Source organism: Opisthocomus hoazin, chromosome 6, assembly GCF_030867145.1.
Source record: "Opisthocomus hoazin isolate bOpiHoa1 chromosome 6, bOpiHoa1.hap1, whole genome shotgun sequence".
Lineage (NCBI taxonomy): Eukaryota > Metazoa > Chordata > Aves > Opisthocomiformes > Opisthocomidae > Opisthocomus > Opisthocomus hoazin.
Window position 1 is genome coordinate 26,464,991 of NC_134419.1, and position 24,108 is coordinate 26,489,098.

Here is a 24,108-nt window from a genome sequence, read left to right on the forward strand (position 1 = left end):
TTGCTACCTCATTCTTTGTGATTTTAGATATATATAACATATTGGAACTGCACTGTACTTCTTCTTTTCAAAAGAAAAGTTTAAATTAGTTTGAACAATTAGCTATGTCTTTACATAAAGTTAACTATGTTTGCACCAAATAAAATGTTTATTAATGAAAGCTATTATACAAGAAACATCAAAGATAAATTCATCATACAGAAATGTACACTATATGTGACAGATGGAAAAGTGCATGCAGATTTGTCTCATTGGGTAGAAGAATTCAGAAACAATAGTACTAAAGTTACTGGGTTTTGATTCCTATGATCTCAAACGAGTGAAAAGTCCTCTTTGAATTTACAAAAATCCATTTAACAGGTATGACTAGTACACATTAGCAAGCAAGTGGGATGAATGCACTCAGATTTTATTTTACAAGTACTTGTGCTTGACAAATGTGATTTTTTTGAAAGAAAAATTTTCTTCAAATATGGGCTAGGTAGATTGCTGCCAGGTTGCTCTGGTTTTATACATAGTTTCTCTAAATTTTTTTTTAATACCATACAATTTGTTGAAGCCTTCGGTTCTGTTAATTAGACACCATAAAATAACATATGTTTTGTTAACATTCAGGAAATGACACCAAGTCTTTTATTTTTATTTTTTGGCTCAATAGATTTTTAAATGTATGATTATCATAACCTAATATTGTCTTTGTCTTCACTGCAGTGGATTTCCGATCAAACTTTTCCCCTTCTTTTAATACTTTAGGGAATTTTCAAACGTCGGGATGTTTGGCTGTAATGCCCCATGATTTGTTCTCCCTGAAAGAAATCATAGTGACAATTTATTAAACTACAGAGCAACCTGGCTTTTCGGGGTCTGCAATTCTATTTTGTGTTCAATATACCTAGCATTAAATCTTGATTCATTTCATCATATTATTTAGGTTATATTTCTCATGCAATTACTTTAGCTGCTAGTTTTCTGGCTTTTTTAGAAGTCTAGGACAGGGTTTCAATATCAAATCAGTGGGGCATTACTTTGCATGTTCAGAAAAGGAGGTTAAAGAACTAAAATCTAAATTGCACTGGCAGTAGCATATACATTGAATATGAAGAAACTGAAAACCTAAGAAGAAACAATCTTTTAAAATATTTAAAAGGCTGTGTTTCTGTGTTTAATACTAGTTGTTCACAGGTACCGTGAAAGCAAGGAGACGCACTGGTACATGTAGACTTTAAATTAAAAAAAAAAAAAAAAAAAGTGGTGGGAAATAAAACTCCTCAGATTCAAAATGGTTTATTCACACAAATTTAATAGGATATATCACAATTGTTTGGTCCATAAATATTTAGGGGAAATAGTTTCTATACAATGCATTTATCAATAAACAAAGAAACATGGACAATTTTGCTAGACCACTTACTGTACTATAAACACGAAGCTCAATATATAAGATTATTGGATTTATCAACTATATCTGAAAGAGTGCACAACTGCTTTCTATGACATGTTTGTCCCCTCTAACAGGATACACCATAAAAAGAGTTTCAGAAATAAGAGGTAAAACAGTACAAAACTAGTGAGGTGTCAAAAGAGCTTAAAACAGTTAATTTAACAAACAACACATATATCCTGATTTTTCACAAACTTACTCCCAAGGTATATCATAAGGCACATAGTAGAACTGAGTTTTAATTAGTCTACTTAATAAAGTAGATCTCTAGTACCATATATTGTTCTGTCAAAGAACAAAATTTATAAGTATCAATATTTTTACCTGTAAAAGTGTATTAATAAAGATCTCAGCCTTACCAAGGTTGTTTGGTCTGGTTAGTGGTAAATGCCCATAAGGTAATAGAAATAGGAAAAGTCAAGATTTAATATCCATATAAGATGATAACCATACTTGCTAAATATATAATGGCAAACACACCTTTCCTCTATTACAGTGTTAACATCTCTTCCATCATCTTTTTTTTAAAAATAAGCTACTTTTCTGTGCTAATTTTCTAAAAACCCTGAGCAAAAATTACAATAATGCACTTTAATGTGGGCAGTGAACTGTCAATATATAACCACACATTTATACAGCCAAAAAGGACACCTTTAAAATATATTAAATAGCCACTTTGACCACCAAAAAAGAGATTTGATGGTGTCGAAAAAGTGGGGTATATGTGCAAAGTTATTCTTAACAATCCACTAAAAGCAAGACTTAGATCTTGACTGGTTTTTGTTTGTTTTTATTTCTGAGACTCTCCACAATCTAATTGGTGTTCAACTACAATAAAAGGATACAAATGAACATTCACCACTGCCCAGACCATTCAGACTTTTAGCTTAAATAAAATTAAAAAAAGAAAGACCACCATTGTAAACTAAGAAATGTATTCAGATCAGCATCCACAAGGCTTCTGAGTTTTAAAATTATTCACTGCCAATTCCCATTTTTGTAAGAGTCCTTGCTAACATTTTTTTCTCTTATACAAAGTTTTTAAAGTTAAAGTATATGTTAGAGATCTTAATGAACTAAAGATTTTAAGTTCATGCGTTAAACAAAGTGTCTGATACAATCTCAGGAAACAGATAAAGTAAATTCAAAATAGTGATGAATAAATTTTACTGAAATCATTTTCCTTAAACACCTTAATAAATTATATTTTGCTTATTTCCATATTCCATGAAAAAGTATGATTTATCAAAAACTCATTTTAACGGTACACATGCATACGTCTTCTTGGAAATTATTTTTGTGCTCACTAAAGTAGCCGGGCAACCTCCTGTTTGCTTTAATAGTACGGTATCAAGGCCATACAGCGAACCGCACTTATTTTTTTTACAATTCCAAATCAGATCTGCTTGACAGACAAAAATGAAAAGCCCTCCCTATGTGATACTTCAGATCAGTAGGACTCTTCGCTCTAGTTGTTATTCTGCTGTTATTATTTTGATAATAACTTTATAGGAGTGACCTCATTCTGGAGGGTGTTTTGCGGATCTTGCCTCCTTTAATGTACGGGACACAAATTTGGACACCAACAGCCACCCTCCTGCCACCCTCACCCACCTGCACTCTCATCACTGGGTCTCTCTCTCCAGGCCCTCCATCCGGGCACAGCTTTCAGTGGTGGCCACGGACATCCCAGCTGGGTGAGGAACTGGCAGAGGAGCGTTTAGCTATCCCAGTGAGAATCCCCAGTGCTCAGGGAGGATCAGGCTTGTGACTGTGCGTCAAAAAAAAGCACTGGCACTTGCAGTCTGACTATTCCAATTGTTAGTTTAATTCATGTTGTATTTATTTTTCAACATTTAAAAAAAAAATCATACAAAACTTTTAGATGCATTATAAAAATGAAACGCAATTTAGGGTTCTTAAATGCTGTAAGTGAACGTACAATCCTGAAGCAGCATTCTTTTGGCTATAAAACTGATTTTTATCTGGTTATCAAGGAGGGAAAAGAATTTTTTTTTTTTTTTTGTGGTAGTAATCATTTTTTTCAAGGTTCCGGAAATAAGTAACATACAATTTTAAGAGGCACTTATTAGAATGATTCATGACCTTCTCTTCAGTTATTTGATTAATTTTTTTAAAAATTGAATACAATTTCACAACAATAAATGTTCATTTATTATAGCAACATATTACTTCAAACTCATTTGCCAAGTGGCTGCAGATGCTACACATCAAGCTGTTTATTTTCCCAAATATTTTGTGGGTTTGTTATTTTTTTTTTAAAAAAAAGGCTTGAAAATAATAAAAATTATAATAATAATAATAAAGAAGAAGAGTAAGAAATAAAAAAAAAAAACAACTGAAATGTTAGAAAAGGTTCGTTAAGGTAGTTTGTGAGGGGCTCCCGGATTCGTGGCTGTCCAAGTTAGAGGTCACTGATGTCACTACAGTGATAGTGGGATTGGTCAGGTCTGTTAAAGTGGTCGCAGTGCCGGGTGGAGTGAGTGCGCCGCTGTCTGCTGAGGGCGGTGCCGGAAGTGAGGTGCCATCAGCTTTATCGACACCCCCATTCTCCTGCCGCAAAAGGTTCCTTCTGAATTTGGCTCTTGCGTTTTGAAACCAAACCTGCAAACCAATCCCAATTGATTTCTTTACCGATGCTTGCTTTGTTTTGCTTATTTTTGTCTTTGTTCTTGCTTTCAAGTCATTTTTTGGATGCTTGTTTTTGTGTTCAAATCAGCTGTCACTCTACAGCTTCACTTGCTACTGGTTGTACTGACTCTTTCACAGGCAGGAGCCTGTGTATGAAGCCCAGTGCTATGGGTGCTCACTGGAGCATTGTAGCCCATTGTGCAGACCTCATAGAGCAGCCTTAAGAAAAATCTGCTCCCTCACTCACCCAAGGAAATTGACTTTCTTGACGGCCATGTGGTGTACTCCTGGGTTGGGTGGGTTTGGGGTCAAGACACATGGTAATGATTGAGGCGAAAGGTGAAAGAGCAGATTTTTGCCAAGGCTGAAAGTTTGTCTTGATCATTTTAAAAGACTGAAGAGAAAGGGGGGGGGGGGGGGGTAATTGCATCATCCCTATTGTAAGGATTGTTGATGTGGGTCACCTAGTCTTTCTGTTCTATAAGGTTCACTAAAAATGTTTTAGGTGACAAGTAACACAGACAAGGAATTGCTGCTAATAGATTCTCCTTCCATCTCAACCACTGCCCTTCTTTGGCACTCTGCATACAGTACACACCTCACTCGAACTTCACTTAGCTAGCACACACCGTATCGGGATTTTTCTAATGTCATTTGCTAGGCTGTCCTTCACAGGGCCGTGACTTTTTACCACACAGGCCCTTAGTGATAACGGTTGTCTAACAGGCATTGAGAGAGGGAGCCGGCTGGTCCAGTGGGATCATATTGTTCAAAGCTTGCTTCCTACAGACTGGGGGATCTGCTCACTGAGGGGCCACAGTAAGTGCTTCAGGGGAGCCCAAAGGCTTCACCCAGTGTGTATAAAATGAGTAGATTTGCTACCTCTACCCTGAATAAGGTCACCACAGAGACGCTACAGATCCCAGGGTATCTACTGGGTTGGTAGACTCTGGAGACAGTTTTCTCATGTCGAGGATGCAACTGATTACAAATCACATTTTAGTATTTGGCTGCCTTGGGGAGGTAGGGCATGCATTCAGCACTCCTGCTGTATAATACCATACCCCTCTGCACACCCACTGGGGACACAGCTAGCAAAAGTACTTCTACATATACTGCTGTCGTTACACGTAAGGGAAATACTATTGACTGGCAGGGGTAGGGGAAAATTCTGTCAAGCCTGTGATGTGGCTTCTTACCTGCAGAACTCTCTTGGTCAGGCCTGTTTTCTGGGCAAGCTGCTTGAGGTCCTTGGCATCTGGGTTGTGGTTGATAGCAAAGTAGGACTTCATGGTACGAAGCTGGTGGTGTTTGAAGGAGGTGCGCATGCGCTTTGTCTTCTGGGACGGGGGATAAGGCTGCTGGTCTCTGTCCAGGTGATCTGCCTCATTCTCGTTACAACCTGTTCAATAAACAAAATGAAACAGGAAGTTAGTTGCCAGGCATCGTGTAGGAAAAATGAACAGAGGCAAAAATCTTCAGTCATGTCCTGTTTGGAAGGAAGGAAGGAAAGAAGCAAGCAAGAAAGGAAGGAAGCAAGGAAGGGCTAAGACAGTGCAAGTAGAAGTAGAGACGTGGTAATTAGACAAGACAAAAAAGATCCAGAAGATGACCTTTTCCTTTTCTTAAAACATGCTCTGTGCTCCGGGCCTGTACCTACTAAGGGCAGACATAGGAAGTTCTCTCTCCTTTGGCATTTATTTTCAAACAAGTCTTTTCCCTGTGGTGATGGTATTGCTTTGGGCGTTCAAAGAGTCATTTGAAATCTCATTCAGATTTTGAAATCTCACTCATTGAAACACTCTTATCTTGAGAGGAGACTAAAGGTCAAACCAGCATTTTGAGTGTTCCTGAGCTTTTCCCCCAAATCACAAACACCTATAAAAAGAGATGTGCAGCAAGAAAGTGTGTTGTGACAGTTCATCAAGAAAGCATATAATCTGGAGTTTTTTGCTGATGAAATAAATGCTTTTGGACTCTGCCTGGGAGTTTATGTGAACTGCTCAAAGACCTTCACCTGTAAAACATGTCCAGAAAGCAGTTGCATCGAGGCTTGATTCAGTCCCACGATCTCAATCCCAATCAGCAGCAGCTCTTTGTTGGTACTGATTTAGGACGTCCAACGGGTAGCTCAAAACTTTGGAAGAGCTTCCCTGCTTTCCCCGATTCAGGATTTTCAAAGTGTCTATGAAAGATTAATTTGTTTCAGATTACGTTTTTATGGTTGTGAAGTGTATACAAGAGTTGCAGCTGTTCGGGGCAATGGCGTCATTACCTCCTATTGGGGAAAGGAATTACAGTATTGCCAAAAAAAAGTGAGAAAGACGTCTACATTTTTCTTTTCAGCTTAAAAAAAAATGGGTTACCGATTTATGGGATTTCATTTTATAAAGATAGCTCAGTCACATAGGAGAAAATTAATGGTGTCAACATAGCAGGGAATATTAATTAAAGAACTGCTAATTAAAAATATTTCAGAATGTCTGTAAACTAGACCGAGTTTCATTAGTTGCTCATTTGGATTTGGACTGCTTTCCAACAGTTATTGGATTATTTACTAGGCCAAGCTGATCCCGATTTCTCAAAAAAAAAAAAAGAATGAGAAGGAGAAAGAGGGAAAGTACACAATACAGAGAAAAACTGATGTTGACAGTGCTAAAAACAGAGGCAAAGTAACCTGAAACCAGGAGAAAACAAAAAACTTCATGAAGATGTTTTCTCCTTTGAATTATCAGACAAGTCAACTTGAACAGATGCTGGTAAGACAATGCTTTGACAGAAAATCGGGTGAATATTTAATTATAGCTAGATTTGCATCTAGTCTTGGTAAGAAGTATAACTGCACTTTCAAACAAAGCAAGCTGACACTTCTGAAAATACCAGGAGTTGAAAGTTGCCTTAAAAACAACATCAGACCAGATTTGGATTGTATTTACTACTTGTTTTCACAAGCAATCACACTGCCTTCACTGAAACTACGTGGGCCGAAACTTAAGAGCTGACATAAATCAGTGTACCAGAATCCAGTCCTCAGGTTTCTCTTCAGACAGTCGCAAGCTGTTTGTTTCTGTTGTTTTCCTTGGGTCGCTCAGGTTTGCGGCAGCAAGGCGAGCTTCCTCGGGCTCCTCTGTCCTGCTTGCTGCCTTTGTTTCGGTGATCTGCTTGTTTGTCTGTGATCTGCTTCATTTTGGCTTTTATTTTCAAGAGAAAATGGGAAGAGGGCTCCGAGCATCCTCAGACGACCCTGGTTTATACAACGGTTAACTTATTCTCTGTTTTACGTGGGTGACACGGCGTTACGTGGTTTGGCCGCGTTGTAGAGCAGAGTTTTACACTATTGCCCGGAGAACTAAGGGGAAGCAAAAAACGGTCAAGACATGATTGCTCATTTCTTTGCAGCAGGGTTGAGGGGGGGGTAATTTTGCTTTGGAAAGAGCTAGACCAGTTTGCTTTTTATTGCCAAGAATTCTTCAAGTGAACTCTTCATAGTTTTTAACACACATGTACATATATAATGAAAGTAAACAGCTCTTTGAGCAACAGCTGCGTAAAATATTTTCCTAGGGAAATCTTCTTCATCTCATTTCTATATCCTGTGGGCTGTAAGTCAGCACAGTCTCCTTTAAAATACATATGAATTCTATGATATAAGAGGTAATATAGAGAAAGCCTTGAATGTTTTAAGCGCTTTCGAATAGTTTCTTCCATTTTTCACATTAATTCCAGGCAGCTCGCAAGTACGAACGGCTTTTACCTCATAACGTTTGGAGTTATTTGTTGTTGTGTTTCCCCTTCACAGCCGAGGACCCGAGAAACAGAAACCCAGCTCCCAAACAAGGCGCGGGACGGAAAGGCCGTTGCGGGCCCGGCGGCGGCAGCAGCTGGTTCTCCGCTCCGGCCCCCCGAGCTGCCCCGGGCCGAAGGCGGACGCCGGGCTGAGCCGGGCCGGTGCCGCCGGGTGGCCCGGGGACGCGCCGGTGTCTGGGCCCGGCTTGGCGAAGGGGTAGCAGCGTCAGAGTTTCGGTTTTAACGGGCGGATTCGCTTTCCGCCGCGGCTCGCCATCCCCGTGTGACACCCCGGCGGGGCATCGCGTGGGTCTGCCGGGGAGGTCGGTCCGCGGGGCTCGCCGAGCACCGGGCGACCGAGCGGGCTTCGGACGGGGCCGGGGAGGCGGCTGCTGGCAGGCGGAGCGCTGCCTCCCGGCTCGGCTCTGCTCCCCCGGGGCTCCCGCCCCGCCCGGAGGGGCCCGGGAGCCGGGCCCGGGAGGGAGGGAGGCGGGGCGGGGAGGGCCGCCCCGCTGCCCCGTTGAAGGCTGCAGCCCTGCGTCCAACAGTTCATTTTCTGCCGACCGGCTGCCCCTTGGAAGTGACTACGTGCAAAAGCAGTTACTGAATCACAGGGCAGGGAACGAAAAACGCGTGTAGGAAAGTGGCTGCCAATTATGTAGAGGGGTTTGGGTTGTTTTTTTTTTTCCTTTCGCGAAGCGATTTCGCCTACCGCAGCTCGTCTGCTAACTGCTAGCTATTCGCAGGGGCCAGCGGGCTGGAGCCCTTCGCGCTTTGGCTGCCGACTGCATTTCCTCGAGACCGTGTGTCAGCCCCGGACACTGCTAGGTAGCACTTTTTCTAAAAAATCACGGCCGTAACAGATCAAATTTCTCAGCCATCTAGAATGAGCCCAAAGCATCAGATTAGAGCGGCTTTTTCCCCTCCCCCCCCCCCCCCCCCCCTTGCCCGCAGGATTCTGTGAGATCTCAGTGCAGTGAGCTGTATTTTCATAACGGGTAGTGCTTTTCAGTCTCGCTTGGAGGCAGCGGTACATCTTACACGCCCCGGTTTTGTAAAGGAGGAGAGTTTTAAGTCTAGCACACGAAAACTATGACGGCGTTCGCAAATAACGTCTCTCCTGAGTCCTGACCTGAAATTTAAGGGGCGTTTTGTCATATCCACAACTTTTCATCTTTCCCTAATTTCTAGCCCTAATTCCAGCGGTAGTTTGTCCCCAGAAGTGTTTCCATCGGGGGGTCGGTAGGAGGTAGCGCGGACCCTGTCCTGGGGGTGCGGGGGAGCCGGCGCTGGTCCCGGCTGCGCTGCGGGTTCCCTGTTCCGCGGCAGCTCTCAGGGTTGATTGGAAACTGCTCCGGAGCCAGGGATTCCAATGTCATCTTCAATTAACAAGGAACAATTAGCGCGGTGGTTACCCCAGCTCCAAGGTCTACGCATCAGAGGAGATGAAACAGCCTCGCACAGCACCCAGTTCCCAGCAGCAGCCCCGGGGGAGACTGGGGGAGTTGCGGGGGGGCAGCTCCGGGCCGGCCGGACCGGCGTTTGCCGGGCGCGGGGGCCCCGACCGCTCCCCGGCGGGACCGGCGGCTCGCAGCCCCCCGCTTCGCAGGGAAACCCCTGCCTTCCCCCCTTCCCGTCGGGGGGGAGCTGGAGTTTCGCTAAAATGATTTCTGGAGTCGGTGGCTCGTTAGTTCGGCTTTACCCCGACTGCTCTCGCCTGGCGAAACGGCGCCTAAACTGCGTGGTCATGCCCGAAGCCCCGCACCCCTGGTCACGAACACCGCGTGTTCGGGCGCGGCGTGGGCGCTGGAGCGGCCGGAGTTAGGGGAGATGTTTAACGCAGGGCAGCGCTTGCTCCTCTCCTACCGCTGAGAGAGCAGAAACCGTTCTGCTGAATTACTTTTGTTAGCGCTTAGCTACGGGGAACAACATTTATTCGTTGGCCTCTTTTACAGTTTGATCGTTTATGTGCCAGTAAAATAGAATTATTTGGTCCGAAGAGTTAATTACTGTAAATTAAATATCTATATCGAGTTCTGGCATTGTAGGAGCCTTATGCTATAACTTTTTTTCTTTCCCTGATCCGTTCAGTTACGTCTGATTTGAGGTCTAACTGGTGAAGTGCTTTTCGCTAATAAAACACAAACGATGATAAGAGTATCTCTGAGGGTCCTATCGAGAAAGAACGCTGCGGTTTTTTGTTTGGGATTTTTTTTCCCCTTTTCCTTTTTTTGGTCCTTACCCTGGGAAGCGGCTAAGTTTGAGGGTTTGACATTAACAGGCAGAGACAGCCTGTGAGGAGGGCTGCCGTTAGCTCTCCCGCAAACGCTCCGGCCCTCCAAGGGCTGTTGGTTTGGTTTTCCAGCGGTTAAGCAAGCCGTGGGCTGGCCGAGCCGCTCCCGCGCTGCCCAGCCCGGGGGGGGGACCCAGAGAACGCCCTGCTCGGGGGGGCGGGCGTGCGTGTCCCACCTGAGTTGTAGCTGACGAGGTCCACTCCCAGCGCAGGGCTCTTTCTTTTCCTGGGCCTCCCTTTCTGGACCGTGCCGGTGCCGTTGAAGTAAGGCAGGGCCAGCCCTCCGCTCTTGGCGGCCAGCTCGGTGTAGCTGAGCGGAGGGGGGTATTCTCCTTGCAAAAGGGACTCGAAGTGGGCCCGGCAGTAAACCAGGTTGTCCTTCATGCCGAAGTGGTCGCCCGTGGTCAGAGTCTTGTTGCAGGTGGTGCAGGTGAAGCAGCTCAGGTGGTAGACCGACTCCCTGGCTCTCATCACCATTTCGGAGGCGGAGATCCCAAGGTGGCAGCGGGCACATCTCTGCACGGAGAACCTTCTGAGGGAAGCGGGAAGGTGGGTGGGCATCAACCGGAAAGGTGACGGCGGACCTCGCCGCGGTGCCGCCCGCCCTCCAGGCCGGGGGGTCCGCAGGGAGCCCGGCGCCGGCCCCGGGACGGACCCCGCTGCCGGCCGCGGCCCTGGCCCGCCCGCCTGCCGTGCCCCGGCCCGCCGGGAACCGCACCGGGGGCCCGGGGGGAGCCGGGCTGGCCCCTGCGCGTGGGACTGCTGCACGCGCCCTCCCGCCGCCCCGCGCGTGGAGGAGGGGGGGTCCCCGCGCCGCCGGCGTTCGCGTACAGACGGGAAGGGCCGGGGGATCCGAACCCCGGGAAAGCCGTGACGCCCCGGGACCCCCGGAGAGCTGCGGGGCCGGGCAGGGGGCGGCGGGACAAACCCCTCTGGGGGAAACCCCGCTGCGGCTTGGGCTGGGGCCTGCGGGGGGGCAGAGCCGAGGTCGCCGCCGCCTCCCGGCCCTGCGCAGCCCCGGGTCGGCCCGGTCGGGTTTCAAAGCCGTCAGGCTTAAGAGGTTCAAGGCTTTTAACCCACTTTTGGGAAGGGACAGGGTTACTGGGCCGGGGAGTCGCTGACCGCGAAAAGCCACCTCCGAACGCCCGGGTGGGGAACAGGGCGTTTGGGCCCGCAGCGAGGGGGTGTGCTTTGAACCCGCGGGGGGTGATGGCTGTACCTGTAGTAATCCTCCTTGCAGTAAATACTGCCGTCCTTGGCAAAGCAGGTGAGCTCTGACTCCAAGGCCAGTTTACATTCACAGCACTTAAGACACCTGAGGTGCCATTGTTTGTCAACAGCGAGCAGGTAATATCTGTCCGAGATCTTCCCTCCGCAACCGGCGCACAGAGCAGGCTTCTCGGGGCTCATTGGGGGCATGTTCTGCAAAACAACCGCACCGCAGCAGGGTGAGACGGGGGGAAGGCGGGCGGGAGCTGCGCAGCGCCCGGCTCCCGAGAAGGGTCCGCTCCCCGGGCCCGGACCCTCCGCTCCCTGCGGGAAGTGTGAGGGGGAACCGGGACCAATCCCGCTAGGAAAGTGTCTACCGCGATTCGGCTTTGGTGTTTGTCCCGTTAAAACTCCCCTAACGAGCTAACGCCGTTTCGATATGTGAAGGCAACTGATCAGGCCGCTGTAGCGAAAGGAGAGCCCATCTTTTTGTGTGTGTGTGTGCGTGAGTTCCCGAAGCCAAAGTCTGCAGCTTCCCCGTTGGTTTAGCGTTTTAGAGCGCTCCACGGCATTTTAAAGTAGGGAAATGCTGGTTTGCCGCACCAAAAGTTTATGGCGGAGGATGCAGGCTCGCACGGATTTTCCGGCAAACTTTCACCCGTGCTGAAACCGGCCAAAACCCCGTCTCCAGAGAAAACCGGGCCGTTCGGAACCGCAGTCAGGGGAAGGCGGCAGACGGGCGGTGCGGGGAGCAGCGGGCGCTGCGGGGGCAGCGGGCGCTGCGGCCCGGCCGGGGCTGCGGGCGGGAAGGCGGTCGGGCCGGCTGCAGCTCCCCGGCGGCTGCGGGGTCCCGTCGGTCTGCTCCCCTCGGGGACTGCCGCTCGGGACGGCGGCTCTGCCCCCAAACTCCAGGCAGGGTTTGCTGACAACGTTACAGGGGGAGGGAAAAAAGAAAAGTCCCCAACATCTCTTTCTAAAGTCGCGGCTCTCCTAAAGTGTCAGCTCCGCGTTCACTTTCCGATCTGAAGTTGTGTTCCTCGCCCCTTTTTTCCGCAGCAGTTCAAAAGGCGAGTTGGATTTACACTGCAAATCCTCAGACAACAAAGCGGGAGTTTATCTAAGAGGAGGGGGGGAGGACCCCGCGGCCCGAGCCCTGGAGTGGTTTCCAGGCCGCTACTTCGAGGGCAGAGCCTTGTGCGCGGCCGCGGAGGCCCTGCAAGCCGGAGAAAGGGCGATGTCGCTTGGCACGACACCCAGCGTAGCGCTCGGTGTCCCCGGCAGCCCTGCGTGCGCTGCGAGGCCGCCGGTGCTCCGGCCGGGGGACGGGGAGCTTCTCCCGCTGAGCCGGGCGGGCCGGCGTGACACGGAGAGCGCGGTGCCTGTCCGCACCCACCCGAAATGGTCACGAGCAGCAAGCGGCCGCGGTTTGCGGGTAAATTTAGGAGGTGCGAGGAGTGCAAAAAGCCAAACAAACTAACAACAAGTACAGCCCACCCCGGGCGCTCCCGCCGCAGCCCTGCTCGGGCGGGGCAGAGCTCGGTCTTGGCCGCAGCGAGCCGAACCGGAGCGGGCCGGGAACCCCTCCCTGCTCCCACCTAAAATATTCCCCCCGGTACTCCGGAGAGCCCACGCAACCACACTGACCGGACAGACGCGTGAGGGAGCCCGGCCCGCACAGCCCCCGGCGCTGCGGGCGAGCTTCGGGGAGCCTCCGAGGGGACTCCGCGGGCAAGGGGCGGCGGGGGGGGGGGGGAAGCGGCGTCTTTCTCTCCCCCCAGAGCCAGGCTCCATCCCGCTGCGGGTCCGCGCTCGCAGGGATTCCCTTCCAAAGGGCGCCGGCTCCGTTCTTACCGTTTCTCGGCCGTTCATCTGTCCCCCTTTGGCCAGGCGGGACTCGGTCTTGGATCTCCTCTCCATCTCCTCCATGATTCCTTGGATGTGGCCTCCGGAGATCCCGTGGAAAAGCATGGCTGGGGGACGGAAAGGACAAGTATTTTCTTCTGCTCTGCACCCCACTATTTCCATATACAGACCCCAGAGTCTTTAGAGCATCCAAAACGTTTACAGCGAGGCGCGCAGCGCGGGGAGGGAGGCTGCGATAGGAACTTCTCTTTGCACAAGCACCGAGGGCTTCCTGAAGATGTGCAGAAAACAAACAAGGGGGAGAAAACGTAACAATAATTAATTTTAAAAATAAAATAATAAAAGCGAGCTAAAGGGTCTGTTACTGCTCGGGAGAGCTGGGGCTCCCGGCTGGAGAGACTTGGACCTGGGGCGGCAGGATCGGTCGGGAAAGGATATAGTTTTGAATACAAAGCAAGCAAAAAAGAAGTGCTATTTTCAGCAGTCCCTGGTTGCTTTAAAGTTCCCAGTGCCTGTAGGTTGGATTTGGGACTGCTGCTTTCCGGAGCTCTGTCCAATTTGTTAAGAGACTAAAGCCAGCCCATTTTTGATAATTTAGTAGGAGGAGTTCTCTCCCTCGAGCTGCCACTGATTTTTATTCAGACAACAAAGACCTGTCACACTCCTCTCAACCCCCGGCGACGGGCGAGCGGTGACAAACACTGCGGTCGGGGCTGCGGGTGGGGAGGGGCGGGTGTCCTCCCCCGAACGCCGAGTCCCGGGAGGCGGCGGCGCCCGGCGAGGGGCAGGGGGGCTCGGGGGCCCCACTTCCCCCGCTGCCCCCGCCGCCCCGCTGTCCCGCTCCCCCCGCTGCCCCGCTCCCCTCGCTGCCGAGCTCCCCCGCTGCCCCGCTCCTCCCGCTCCCCCGCCGCGCAGGCCCCGTCCCGCGGCCCCCCGGGCCGGCTCCGCCGCGGGAAGGGGAGCGGGAGAAGAAGCGCCGGGGGGAACGGAGCGGCCAGACCGCTCCCCGCGCCCCAGGCCCGGACCGGGAGCTTACTGGAGCTCGGCCCGGCCCGCAGTGGGACCCCCGGGAGCCTCCGCGGGCGGCGGGACGGGGGATGCCCTCGGCGGGGCTCCCCGCTCCCCGGCTGCGGGCTGCGAGCGAGCTGTGCGCGCAGGGGACTGGGCGATGCGTTCCTCCCCGGCTAATCTCTCTCTCCCTCCCTGCCCCCCCTTTTCCCCGCTGACTCCTCACACCCCCCGTCCCCGCCTTTCCCCGGAACAGCTGCCGGCTGTTTCACGGCACCTCGACCCCTCCCGAAGGAGCTTCCCGGCGGCAGCGCTGCGTTCGCTGCTCCCCGCGGGACGCCCTGCGCGCATCCCGAGCGCGGCTGGTGAAAGAGGGACCCCAGCCCCCGCTTCCTCTCCAGAGCATCCCGGGGACATCCTCGGGGGCTCCGCCGCCCGGGTCGCCGCTTCCGTGTAACTCAAGACGCGGGCAGCCGGTTTCCTCCCTTCTCTCCCTCTAAGTAGCTAAAATTAATGTTATTTGCAGATTGAGTGTTGCTACGTTCCTCCGAGTGCCAGAATACAGCTCGTAAAACACAATTTCACACAAAGATGAAGTCAATCAAGTGAAATAAGCCGGGATTTTTTTTCTCTGTTGGCACACTAGACCCTGGACAGCAGGGCTGCTATTTACTGTAAGTAATGTAATTAGCCCTTTTGGATGGAAATCAATGTGTTGTATGTGTGTGTGTGTTTTAATAAGAGAGTAAAAGCTACAAAACCGACGAGACTCAGAGGGGTAAGGGAATCTCCCTTAAAACGGATAGATCCCTCCACAAGCCGTGGAGCACTCGCGGTGTGGGGGGGAGGGGAAGAAAGAAAAAATTCGAAGGAGTGGAGGGGGAAGGAGGAGAGAGAGATAGGCTTTCCTCGGATAAACCAGTCAATTAGCACAACAAGCCATCGGGAAAAAAAACAAACAAGGTGATTCGAGCCGGGATAGGGGAGCTGTTGGCTCGGGATCCTCCCCGACCGCTGCGGGAGCCGGGAGAAGTCACCTCCCTCCCACCCCGCACCCCGCCGGGGCAGCGGGACCCTCGACGGGGGCTGCGGCTATGCCGAACGCTGTGGGGGGGACGGAGGGGGGACGGGGCTGTCCCCCCGGCGGCAGGGCCCGCTCCCCGCACGGCCGCGGCCCGGAGCTGCCCGGCGTGGGCCGTTGCGGGGCGTACTGTCGGCAGAGGTGGAAAACCTGCCCCGCAGACGAGTTTGTTGCTAACACTGCAGCGTGATCTCCCCGCTCCGCTGGCGCTTTCGGGCTTTGCGGGTTTTCTCCTTCGAGCCAAACCTCCCTTTACTCCCCTCCAGGTACTTTGCCGGGGTCGCTCGCCCTGCCCCGCCAGGCTCGGACACGGCCTGCCCCCCCCCCCCCCCCCCCCCAGGCAGAGACGCCCACGCACCCCCCGCCCCGCCGTGCCCGTGTCGCGGCCGGGCTGAGGACAGCCGAACTCATCGCGCCCGCCGGGAGAGGAGGGGTCTGGAGGGACCTCCCGGGGGCGGGGGCCCCGGGCCCAGCTCTCTCCGGGTAGCTGAAGGGGGATGGGGGCGCTGCGCCCCGCCAACGGGCTGGGCCCCCCTCGGGCCCCCCGGGCGCGGGCACCGGTCCCCTCTCCCCCCCGCTTGGTCTGACGGTCGCTGTCTCGGCTTCGCCGGGATGCTCTCTGCAGGTGCGGGGCAGAGCGTCCAAAAACACGCTCTGCTGAGTCCCCTGCTCTACCTTAGCTCGACGGCGCCGTGAGGAGTAATTGGGCAGAATCATAACAACACTCAGAAATGACTAAACCTCCTCCGGTTGGGCACACTTAATTAATGAGAGGGTCCTTTCCTTCTGCTCCATCAGGTACGGTTAGGGATACGCCGCTCGCTGCTGCTGCCCCAGCAACGGGGGCTGGGGCTTTGCACGGCGTTTTCTGATGAACATCCTGATGCCGGCAGACCACTTCTTACCTAAAGGGACGCTAAAAGTTTGTGGCTAGCATCAGACGTGACTGCTCCGTTTCCAAAAGGCCTGTGGGAGACCAAGGTAAATCTATTTCAACCTTCCCGAGCTCTCGTTCCTCGCTGCCGGCGGAGGCTCCCAGGCCGGCTGGTAGCGGGAGGCTGCCGTGACAGCACGGGGGTTTCTCTGGCTGTCGTTTCGCTGGTTTGCTCGGGCAGGGGAGGGAGAAGCTGACAAAGAACACAACAGGGGATCTCAAGTCCAAACCTACCGGTTTATCCCTTCATCCACGTGCATTAGCACTTGGCCTCTGCGCGCTGCTTCTCATGGCAGGGTACTTTTATCTGCTTTCGCCGTAGCGTTTCGGGAGGGGTAGCTGATGTGCCGTATTCGGAATGTTTTAGCAACACGGCGGGCGCCCGCGGGTGGTTCCTTTCTGCGCGGCTGCACCGGGGCGGGGAGGGGGGGGGCGGGCAGACACGTCTCTGCGGAGCTTTCCCCCTGTAAAACGCCCGCCCGCCCGTAGCCCTCGTCCGGAGCTTCCCCGGCGCTTGCCGGGCCCGTTTCCACCTCCGCCATCCGCATCTGCCTTGGAACGGTCGCGGCGTGCGGTGACCGGGGCCCGCAGAGCCCGCGGGCTGCAACCCGGAGCCTGCCGCAGCCGGGCGGCCCGGTCCGGGCTCCGAGCGCCCGGGGCGAGCTCTGCGCGCAGGCGACAGCCGACCAGCAGCAGCCGGGAGGAAGGGGAGGGTGACCCGGGCGGGGGGGACCGGTCCCTGAAGGGCCGCGATGCGGTCTGTCCCGGGCCAGGCTGCCGGTCCCGGGCTGCCGAGCTCCGCACCGGCTCCGCCGGGTGCCCGGACTGTCCCGGGCACTTCCAGTTCAGTCGTTTCCAGGAATCTAACGCGCGTAGCGGTGACAGCGACGGGATCACGACCCCGCTGCCTGCCAGCCGGGGGGTTAAAGCCAGGTCTGCTCTCAAACTCTAAAGCTGTTCTCTGCCCTGCGGGCTTGTGGCGGGGTACAGCGCTATCAGTGATCAGCCTCAGCTCTTTGTGGAGTCCGCGCCTAGCACATCAATCTAGGCACAAAGCAGAAAAATCTGAGTAGAGTTACACCTCTCGGCGGCGGCGTCAAACGTAGCTAAGGTCGCTTTCAGCACTGAAATGGGTGGCATCTTTTTCAAAAGCCCTGCGCTGTTTAAAATTCCCCCTTCGGTGTCAGAAACGACGTGTTTTACCACCACCATCTTTTTCTTGCCTCGAATCCTCCCGCGTGGGCCGCAGCCCACCTCTGGGATGCCCGCGTCCGAGCAGAGAAGGGGGCCGAAGCCCCGCACCGGGCAGGCTGCGGGCGGCCGGCGGCGCGACGGGCACAAGCGCAGGGGGGCTGGGACCGCAAACACCACCGGGTTAAAGAAACCCCACACCTCCAGTGTGCCCGTACCCCCCGGTAATCTGAAAACGCGTAGATTCAGCCACCTATTCATTTGCTTAAGGAGAAGTTATTGCAATAGCAAACAACGAAGTGTTGTGCGTGGTGATCCCGGACGCCCATCTCCCCAGCCAAGCGCCGCGACGGACGGCAAACGAGTGATCACATAGCCAGCAGAAAGCGGAGAGGCAGGTTATTGTCTAACACGAAACTGTTCGCCGCCAAGGACCTCAGCCTTGTGAGCTTCGTAGTTGTCTGACATTGACCTTAACCGTATTTGCACTCCGGTTGTAATTAAGCCGTTGGAAATTATCATATTTTGCTGCTTTTGGAAAGGACTCCCTTACAGGCTAGGTTCACCGACAGGTGAGAGGAGTCGTTCCATTAAAAAAAAAAAAAAAGAAAAAAAAAAGAAAAAAAAAAGAACAAAAGAGAGAAAGAAAATATAATTTAAAATGGAAAGAAAAAAACACAAGCTCTTGCTTTTTTTTTTTTTTTAATTGAGCCGAACGGCTCTGTCTTTCCAAGCTGCTATTTTTCTAGATTAAAACACAGATGCACCAAATGCTGTCTGCGAATACACCTGGGGAAACGACCATTCTGTTTTGTTTAAAAAAAGCAACAAACCACCCGGCCAAAGAAACACCTCGCGAATGACATCCGTGAGGTCTAAATAGCTGCACTGCCTAGCGAAGACTCATGCAGGAGCTTACCTTGAGACCTTAGAAGCTTCTTCCAAAATTGTACCCTCCTTAATGAGTGATGAGGGATGGGTTTTGGATGGAGAAGAGACTCAATGATCTAGCCAGTAGATGGAGGTTGTTCCTTGTTCCTAGCAGAGGATCCCTCTGTTAATTAAAATAAACAAGCTGCTTGGTAGAAAGATTTTTTTTTTCCTCTCTCTCTCTCTCCCCCCTCTGCATCGCCTCTAATACAGAGCTGACGTGAATTTCTAACCTCTGACCTCTCGCCAACATACGCTCATACCTGCCTTTTATTTTCTGTTTGTTTCGAAAGATTTTCCGAAGCAAAATAAATAAATAAAGAAGAAGAGTGAATGAAAGCAAAAAATAAATCCCACCTCTCAATTTTGGCTGGTTTTCTTGATTAGCTGTCTCAGCTCCTCAGTAATCAGGTGAGGTGTTAATGGGGAGCCGGTTGTAAATAAAACTAATAAAGCAAAGAACATATTAGGAAATTAAACAAAGGCGAGGGCTGAGAGGCTGCTAAAAATATTGCAGAGAGCTGAGCGTGTCCCCACCATGTCGCTTTTTTCGTTCCGTGCTTATTCCCAGCCGAGCAGCAAACCCCGCGTTGTGGCCATCCCTCCACGGTCGATTTCTTTTTTTTTTTTTCTCTTATTCCGAATCGCACTGAACCAGCCGTGGGCTGCATCAACCCTTCCCACTTTCATGAAAAGCCTCGCAAATGGAGCCGCTAAACAGCGAACTTCAGCCTGATCTGATGTGATATGATATGCGGATTCGCGGAGCAACCTCGCTTTGCCAAACCCGATGAAACTGTGAGTTGTCACGCAACACCACGCAGTCAGACCCGGGGTAATTGCAAAAGCGAACCCAATTTAACCCATTAGAATAAAATCAGATGCCAAGATGAATCGGAGTCACCGCTTCTGAGGTGACAGTACTGATGACAATTGATCCACCGGCTCAAAACAACAGCACACTGCCGGGTCGGGAGCCACCTCCCGCACTCGGGGCCCCCCTCCCTCCCCCCGGGGGGACGCTGGGGGTCGGCGGCCGTGCGGGACCCCGGGCGGGCTTTGGCCGGCCCTCACGGAGCGGCTTCCGCGGGAGGGGGCTCGCTGCGGTGACCCTGCGGCCGGGGAGCTCCTTCGGGAGCGGGGACGCGAGGTCCTTCGCCTGCGGCACTCCCGCGGCAGTCGCGGTGCCGCTCCCGGAGCCCTGGGACCCTGCGCGGCCGGCTCGGTAATCTGTTCTAAAACAGCTGAAAAACAAGGGCAGGGGAGGGATGCTAGCGAGCATCTCTGCCGGCTGGAGAGAGCGTCGGGGGGGGCAGGGGAGAGACCAGCCCGGGAGGCGTCGGGGGGGGGGGGGGGCACGGGGACTGGAAAGCCGAGGGGCGTCCCCGCAGGAGGGTGGGCTGGGGGCGGGAGACGGCGAGCGCTGAGCCCGCGGGGTTCGGCGGGCTTTGCCGGCCCCGGGGCCGTGCGGGGACGCCTTGCTCCCGCGGTCCGGGAGGAGAGGACTGCGGGAAACCCGCGGGAGAGCGGGGCGTTGAAAAGCGTCCCGGACAACCGCGGGAGAGTGCGGTGCCTTCGCGGGACGGGCTCTCTGCTGAGCCTCCCCGAGGCCCCGCCCGCCTGCTGCGCCGGGGGACAACGATCAGAATTGTTACGGTCGGGATCGTCGCCGTCGGTGTCGCTGCGGCTCGGAGGGAGGGTGCCGGGGCCCGGCCGGCCGGCGCAGCTCCCCCGCTGACTCTCCGCAGCGCCTACACCGCACCGTCCCCCCGTCACTGGCCGCAGCGGGAGGCGGAGGAGTTACTCCGGGCTTACAACGAGCCACCTGCCGCGCCGCGCGGGTGTCGCGCGCTGCTCCGCCACCGCGGGAGCGCGCCCGGCCGCCCCCCGCGCTGCCCCCCGCACCCGGTCCGAGCGCCGGGGGAACGGGGCCGGCGGGGGGAGCGGGGGCCCGGCGGGGGGAGCGGGGCCGGCGGGGGGAGCGGGGCCGGAGGCCCTGCGGCGGCGGCGACCGGCGCTCGGTGCCCGCGGAGCCCGCACGCACTGCGTTCGGCACGGGGGGAGCCCCGCTCGTCAACCCGCTGGTCGCAGCCCGGGGCCACGGCGGGGACACGGGCCAGCCCGCCCGGTGCGGCTCCAGCCCGCTGTCTGGCCAGGCGCCGGTGTTCGCCTGCACCCGGTCGCCAAAACGACGACTTCAGCGCTCAGCTGCGCTGCTCGCCCGTCCGACGGGCGTTAACAGGCGAACGGAGCCCATCTGGGCGTTTTTTCGTTACCAGAAGGCTGCACTGACGTTCAGACGATCCGAACCCTCGCACCTGGCAGCCTGCACCAGCGCCTTTTTGGGACGGGTTTCCAGGCATTTCGTTCGCCCAGAGCTGGGGAAGCAGCACAACGGGACACCGAGGCACTCGCAGCGGTTTCCAGTCTAAACGAAACTGGCTGCTTCGTTTGAAAGCACCCGAATGACTCTTCCATTTCACGCCTTTCCATTTACCTCAGCCCCCCCCTCCCCGGGTAACCCCGCACCCCCCCGCCCAGGGCCCGCCTCGGCGCTGGTGTGCAGCGCCGGTCTGTCCCCCAGGCCACCGCCCGCCGGCCCCCCGGGGCACAGCTTCGGCTCGGGGGTGCCCGCCGGGCTTGGGCTCCGTCCGGGGCTTGCTGGGCGCAGGGTTCTTTCATCGAGCCCGGGACGGGGAGCGCCGGCCGGGCGCCGTTCGCTCTTGGTGCAGACCCGGAGGCATCGCGCCAGGCGACGGACACGGCGGTCCGGGCACCGGGGACTTCGGCGGGAGAGAAGGGAGGGCTTTGGCGCTGGTGAAACAAGGCTGAGGGAGCTCTCGGCAAGGCTGCCGGGGTGCTCGGGACCCCCTGCCTGCTCACGGGTATCTGTCGTGCGCTTTACGCTCCATCCCCAGTTTGCAAACAGAATTCTTTTGTCTTTCATAGGCTTTTACAAACTTGGACACGAAACAGGCCGGCGGTCGATCAAATACACAGAATCTAAATTATTCAGGAGCCCAAGCCTTTCTCTCTCCCACCGCCTAGTCCCAGGGATTTAACCGGGTAACGGGAGCGTCAGGGACCCCCCCGGGCCCTGCCCCGAGGCGGCAGGATTGGGCCGGGGACCCGCGGGGGAGCTGCCCGGCCCTCCCTCCCCGGGCCCTTCCCGGGCCCTTCCCCTTCCCCTTCCCGGGCGGGCCCTCGGGCGGGCGGGCGCTCGGGACCCCCGAGCTCGCTGTACGCGGCCGTCGGCGCATCCCCAGGGGTGGCAGCCCGGGGGGGGGGGGGGGGGGGTGTGGAGCGCCGGGCTGGGCTGTGAGCAGGGCCGCACAGCGACGCACACAGCACACAGCACACAGCAGACAGCACAACACACAACACACACAGCACACAGCACAGCAAACAGCACACAGCACACAGCACAGCACACAACACACAGCACAGCACAGCACACAGCACAGCACACAGCACACAGCACAGCACACAGCACACAGCACAGCACAGCACACAGCACAGCACACAGCACACAGCACAGCACAGCACGGCATCGCCCCTCCCTCACTCCCTCCCTTCCTCCCAACAGCCGAATCCCCGGGCGCCCCACAGCCATCAACGATTCTGGGACATCGCGGTGCCTACAAAAGTATCCTTAAATAAAACCGCGGGGCCGTAATGGTCGCACACGCTCGCTTTCTTAGTTTCTTTTAGAGCGAAATGAATTGTGTTGCGGGATTGCAACCCGTTACTTGTCGCGCAAGAGGAAGGGAAAGGGGGATTGATAATGCGGCGTCCAAGACACACGTGCACATATGGCTCGGTGTGTGCTTTCTGACAATTGAAATGCATTCGCTGGGAGGGAATATTGGCAAATGCCAATATTCCGGCAGTGGAAGCCACAAAGATCTGGTGGGCTTCAGTTTCGCCACTGCTCTCGCAGAATGGAAGACGTTAATGCTTCTACGTAAAAAACATGAGCTGCAGCACTTCTTTCTGGACCGGTCTTTCACATTAGACACTGCAAAACAAATAAAACAAGTTGTTACTGCATTACTCAGTAATCAGTGTGGAACAGCCCAACGCTGCTTATGGTTAACAAGAACTGTTAATGATATATAAATCATTTGATCTGTTGTGCCCTCCAGACTAAAAGGAAAATAATGACAACCCCAAGCAAATGGTCCCAATTAGTGTCTGAGAAACCACTTCCTAAATGTATCCTTCCGGCTCATTCCAGTTTGACTGTCCAGCACAATCTTTTGTTCTTAAACTTCTTTATTTTGTGTGTAAATGCAAAAACGCTCCGCGCACCGGAGCTCCGAAAATGGCTCCTCTCAGCGTACTGCACAGCACCAGGGGCAGGCAGGAGGACGTGGTGATCCCAGCCTCTCCGTGCCGCCTGTGAACAGATCCTGATCATCTGCAGCTTGATCTCCCCAAAGCCTTGCTGCCTGATGAGTCTCCTTCGGGAGGTACCACAGGGGACTTCACCAGCAAGGCCAGGATCCGCCGCCACCCAGACAGCAGCACAAACTTTGAAAAGGAAAAGCTAAAACCGGAGCCAGACCCAAGCCGTGCGTATTCGAGCTGTCTGTCACATGCTTTCCCTCACTGTTTCCACCGCTTTGAAGTGTGATCTTTAAGTCCAACATACCGTGGGCACACTGGTATTTACCAGACTTGCTGTGGTGCCCCGGTGAGGATTCAGGCACCAGCTGGAGAAGCGACCGGAGCTTGGCCAGCGGGTTGCTGTGGCCTTGGTCTTGCCTCCACTGAAAGCAACGAAACTTTTGCTGTTTGCTCCCACGGGAGGCCTGTTCCCTGGGTGTACACAACACAAACTGTGATTTCTCGTTAGCTGGAGTACCACATCCTGACGCTTTGTGAAAATCACCCACCCTGCCACGCATCTTATGTCACTTCTCTGTCCCAATGTGGAACGCAATTCCTAAAGTTGTAAACACACTGCTGAAAATCTGAACTACCTTGGAGACAAACCCCATCTTGGTCCCATCATCTTGTCTTTTTTTTTTAAAAAAAGGAAAGCTTGCTGGAAGCAGACTTTCTGGCACGCCGGTTCTCTTTATAGACATGACAGACTTGCCAAAGGGAACAGAACTTCTATAAAGCGACAGTCAATTAAATAACTCCTGTGCAGTGCTCTTCATGCTATTTCCAAGAGATAATGCTAAAGGAAAATGCTGCAATATTTTATTTTAACTTTAACAAAATCTGTCAATGACCTTCCCTGGACTTAGAACATCCTTGACTTGTTTAAAGTCACGATAAACCATGTAAGATGGGTTGCCAACTCCTGCTACCCTAGCACAGATGGTTTCACAAAGTCTCAGAGACAACACATAAGCTGACGCCAAAAGGCGAGGCTTCATACCCACAAGTCTGCACGCAGAGCCGCGGCATTAGCCTCTCTGCAAGCAGGCAGCTTCGGAGAGCATGAAACAACTGGTAACCGGATCCGCAGGGGTCTGCTGGCCACCCCCAACGCAACACCAGCACCAGCTCTGCCGGCGGCCAGGCTGACCGGCTGTGGGAGGGGAGGGCCGGGCAGCGGCGGTTCCACCGGAGATAGTGGAATATTTAACGCCTCTCTTCACGTTCTCCGAGCCGTACCGGTTGCTTGGGGGTTCTCAAGGCAGCGGCCCCGGCGCTTCCCGGCCCTGCCACGCCGGTTGCTCCTCCTCCATCCCGGAGCAAAGTAA

At 53.5% G+C, this 24,108-nt stretch overlaps 1 protein-coding gene across 2 annotated transcripts; it reads right to left on the bottom strand.

Moving 5' to 3' along the window:
• Positions 1-335: 335 nt before the first annotated feature.
• On the bottom strand, positions 336-13,656 carry LHX9 (LIM homeobox 9). 2 transcript variants are annotated; one of them, XM_075424084.1, is made up of 5 exons: positions 13,233-13,656; positions 11,392-11,594; positions 10,349-10,704; positions 5,293-5,495; positions 336-806 (listed from the first exon to the last, which is right to left on the bottom strand). In XM_075424084.1, exons 1-5 carry the CDS (start codon positions 13,404-13,406, stop codon positions 750-752), a joined length of 993 nt encoding a protein of 330 aa, XP_075280199.1. In that variant the 5' UTR covers positions 13,407-13,656; the 3' UTR covers positions 336-749. The 2 variants fall into 2 exon arrangements, with proteins under 2 accessions (XP_075280199.1, XP_075280200.1); XM_075424085.1 differs by lacking the exon at positions 336-806 and adding an exon at positions 3,809-4,066 and having other exon boundaries at positions 13,233-13,351.
• Between the last annotated feature and the right edge of the window lie 10,452 nt (positions 13,657-24,108).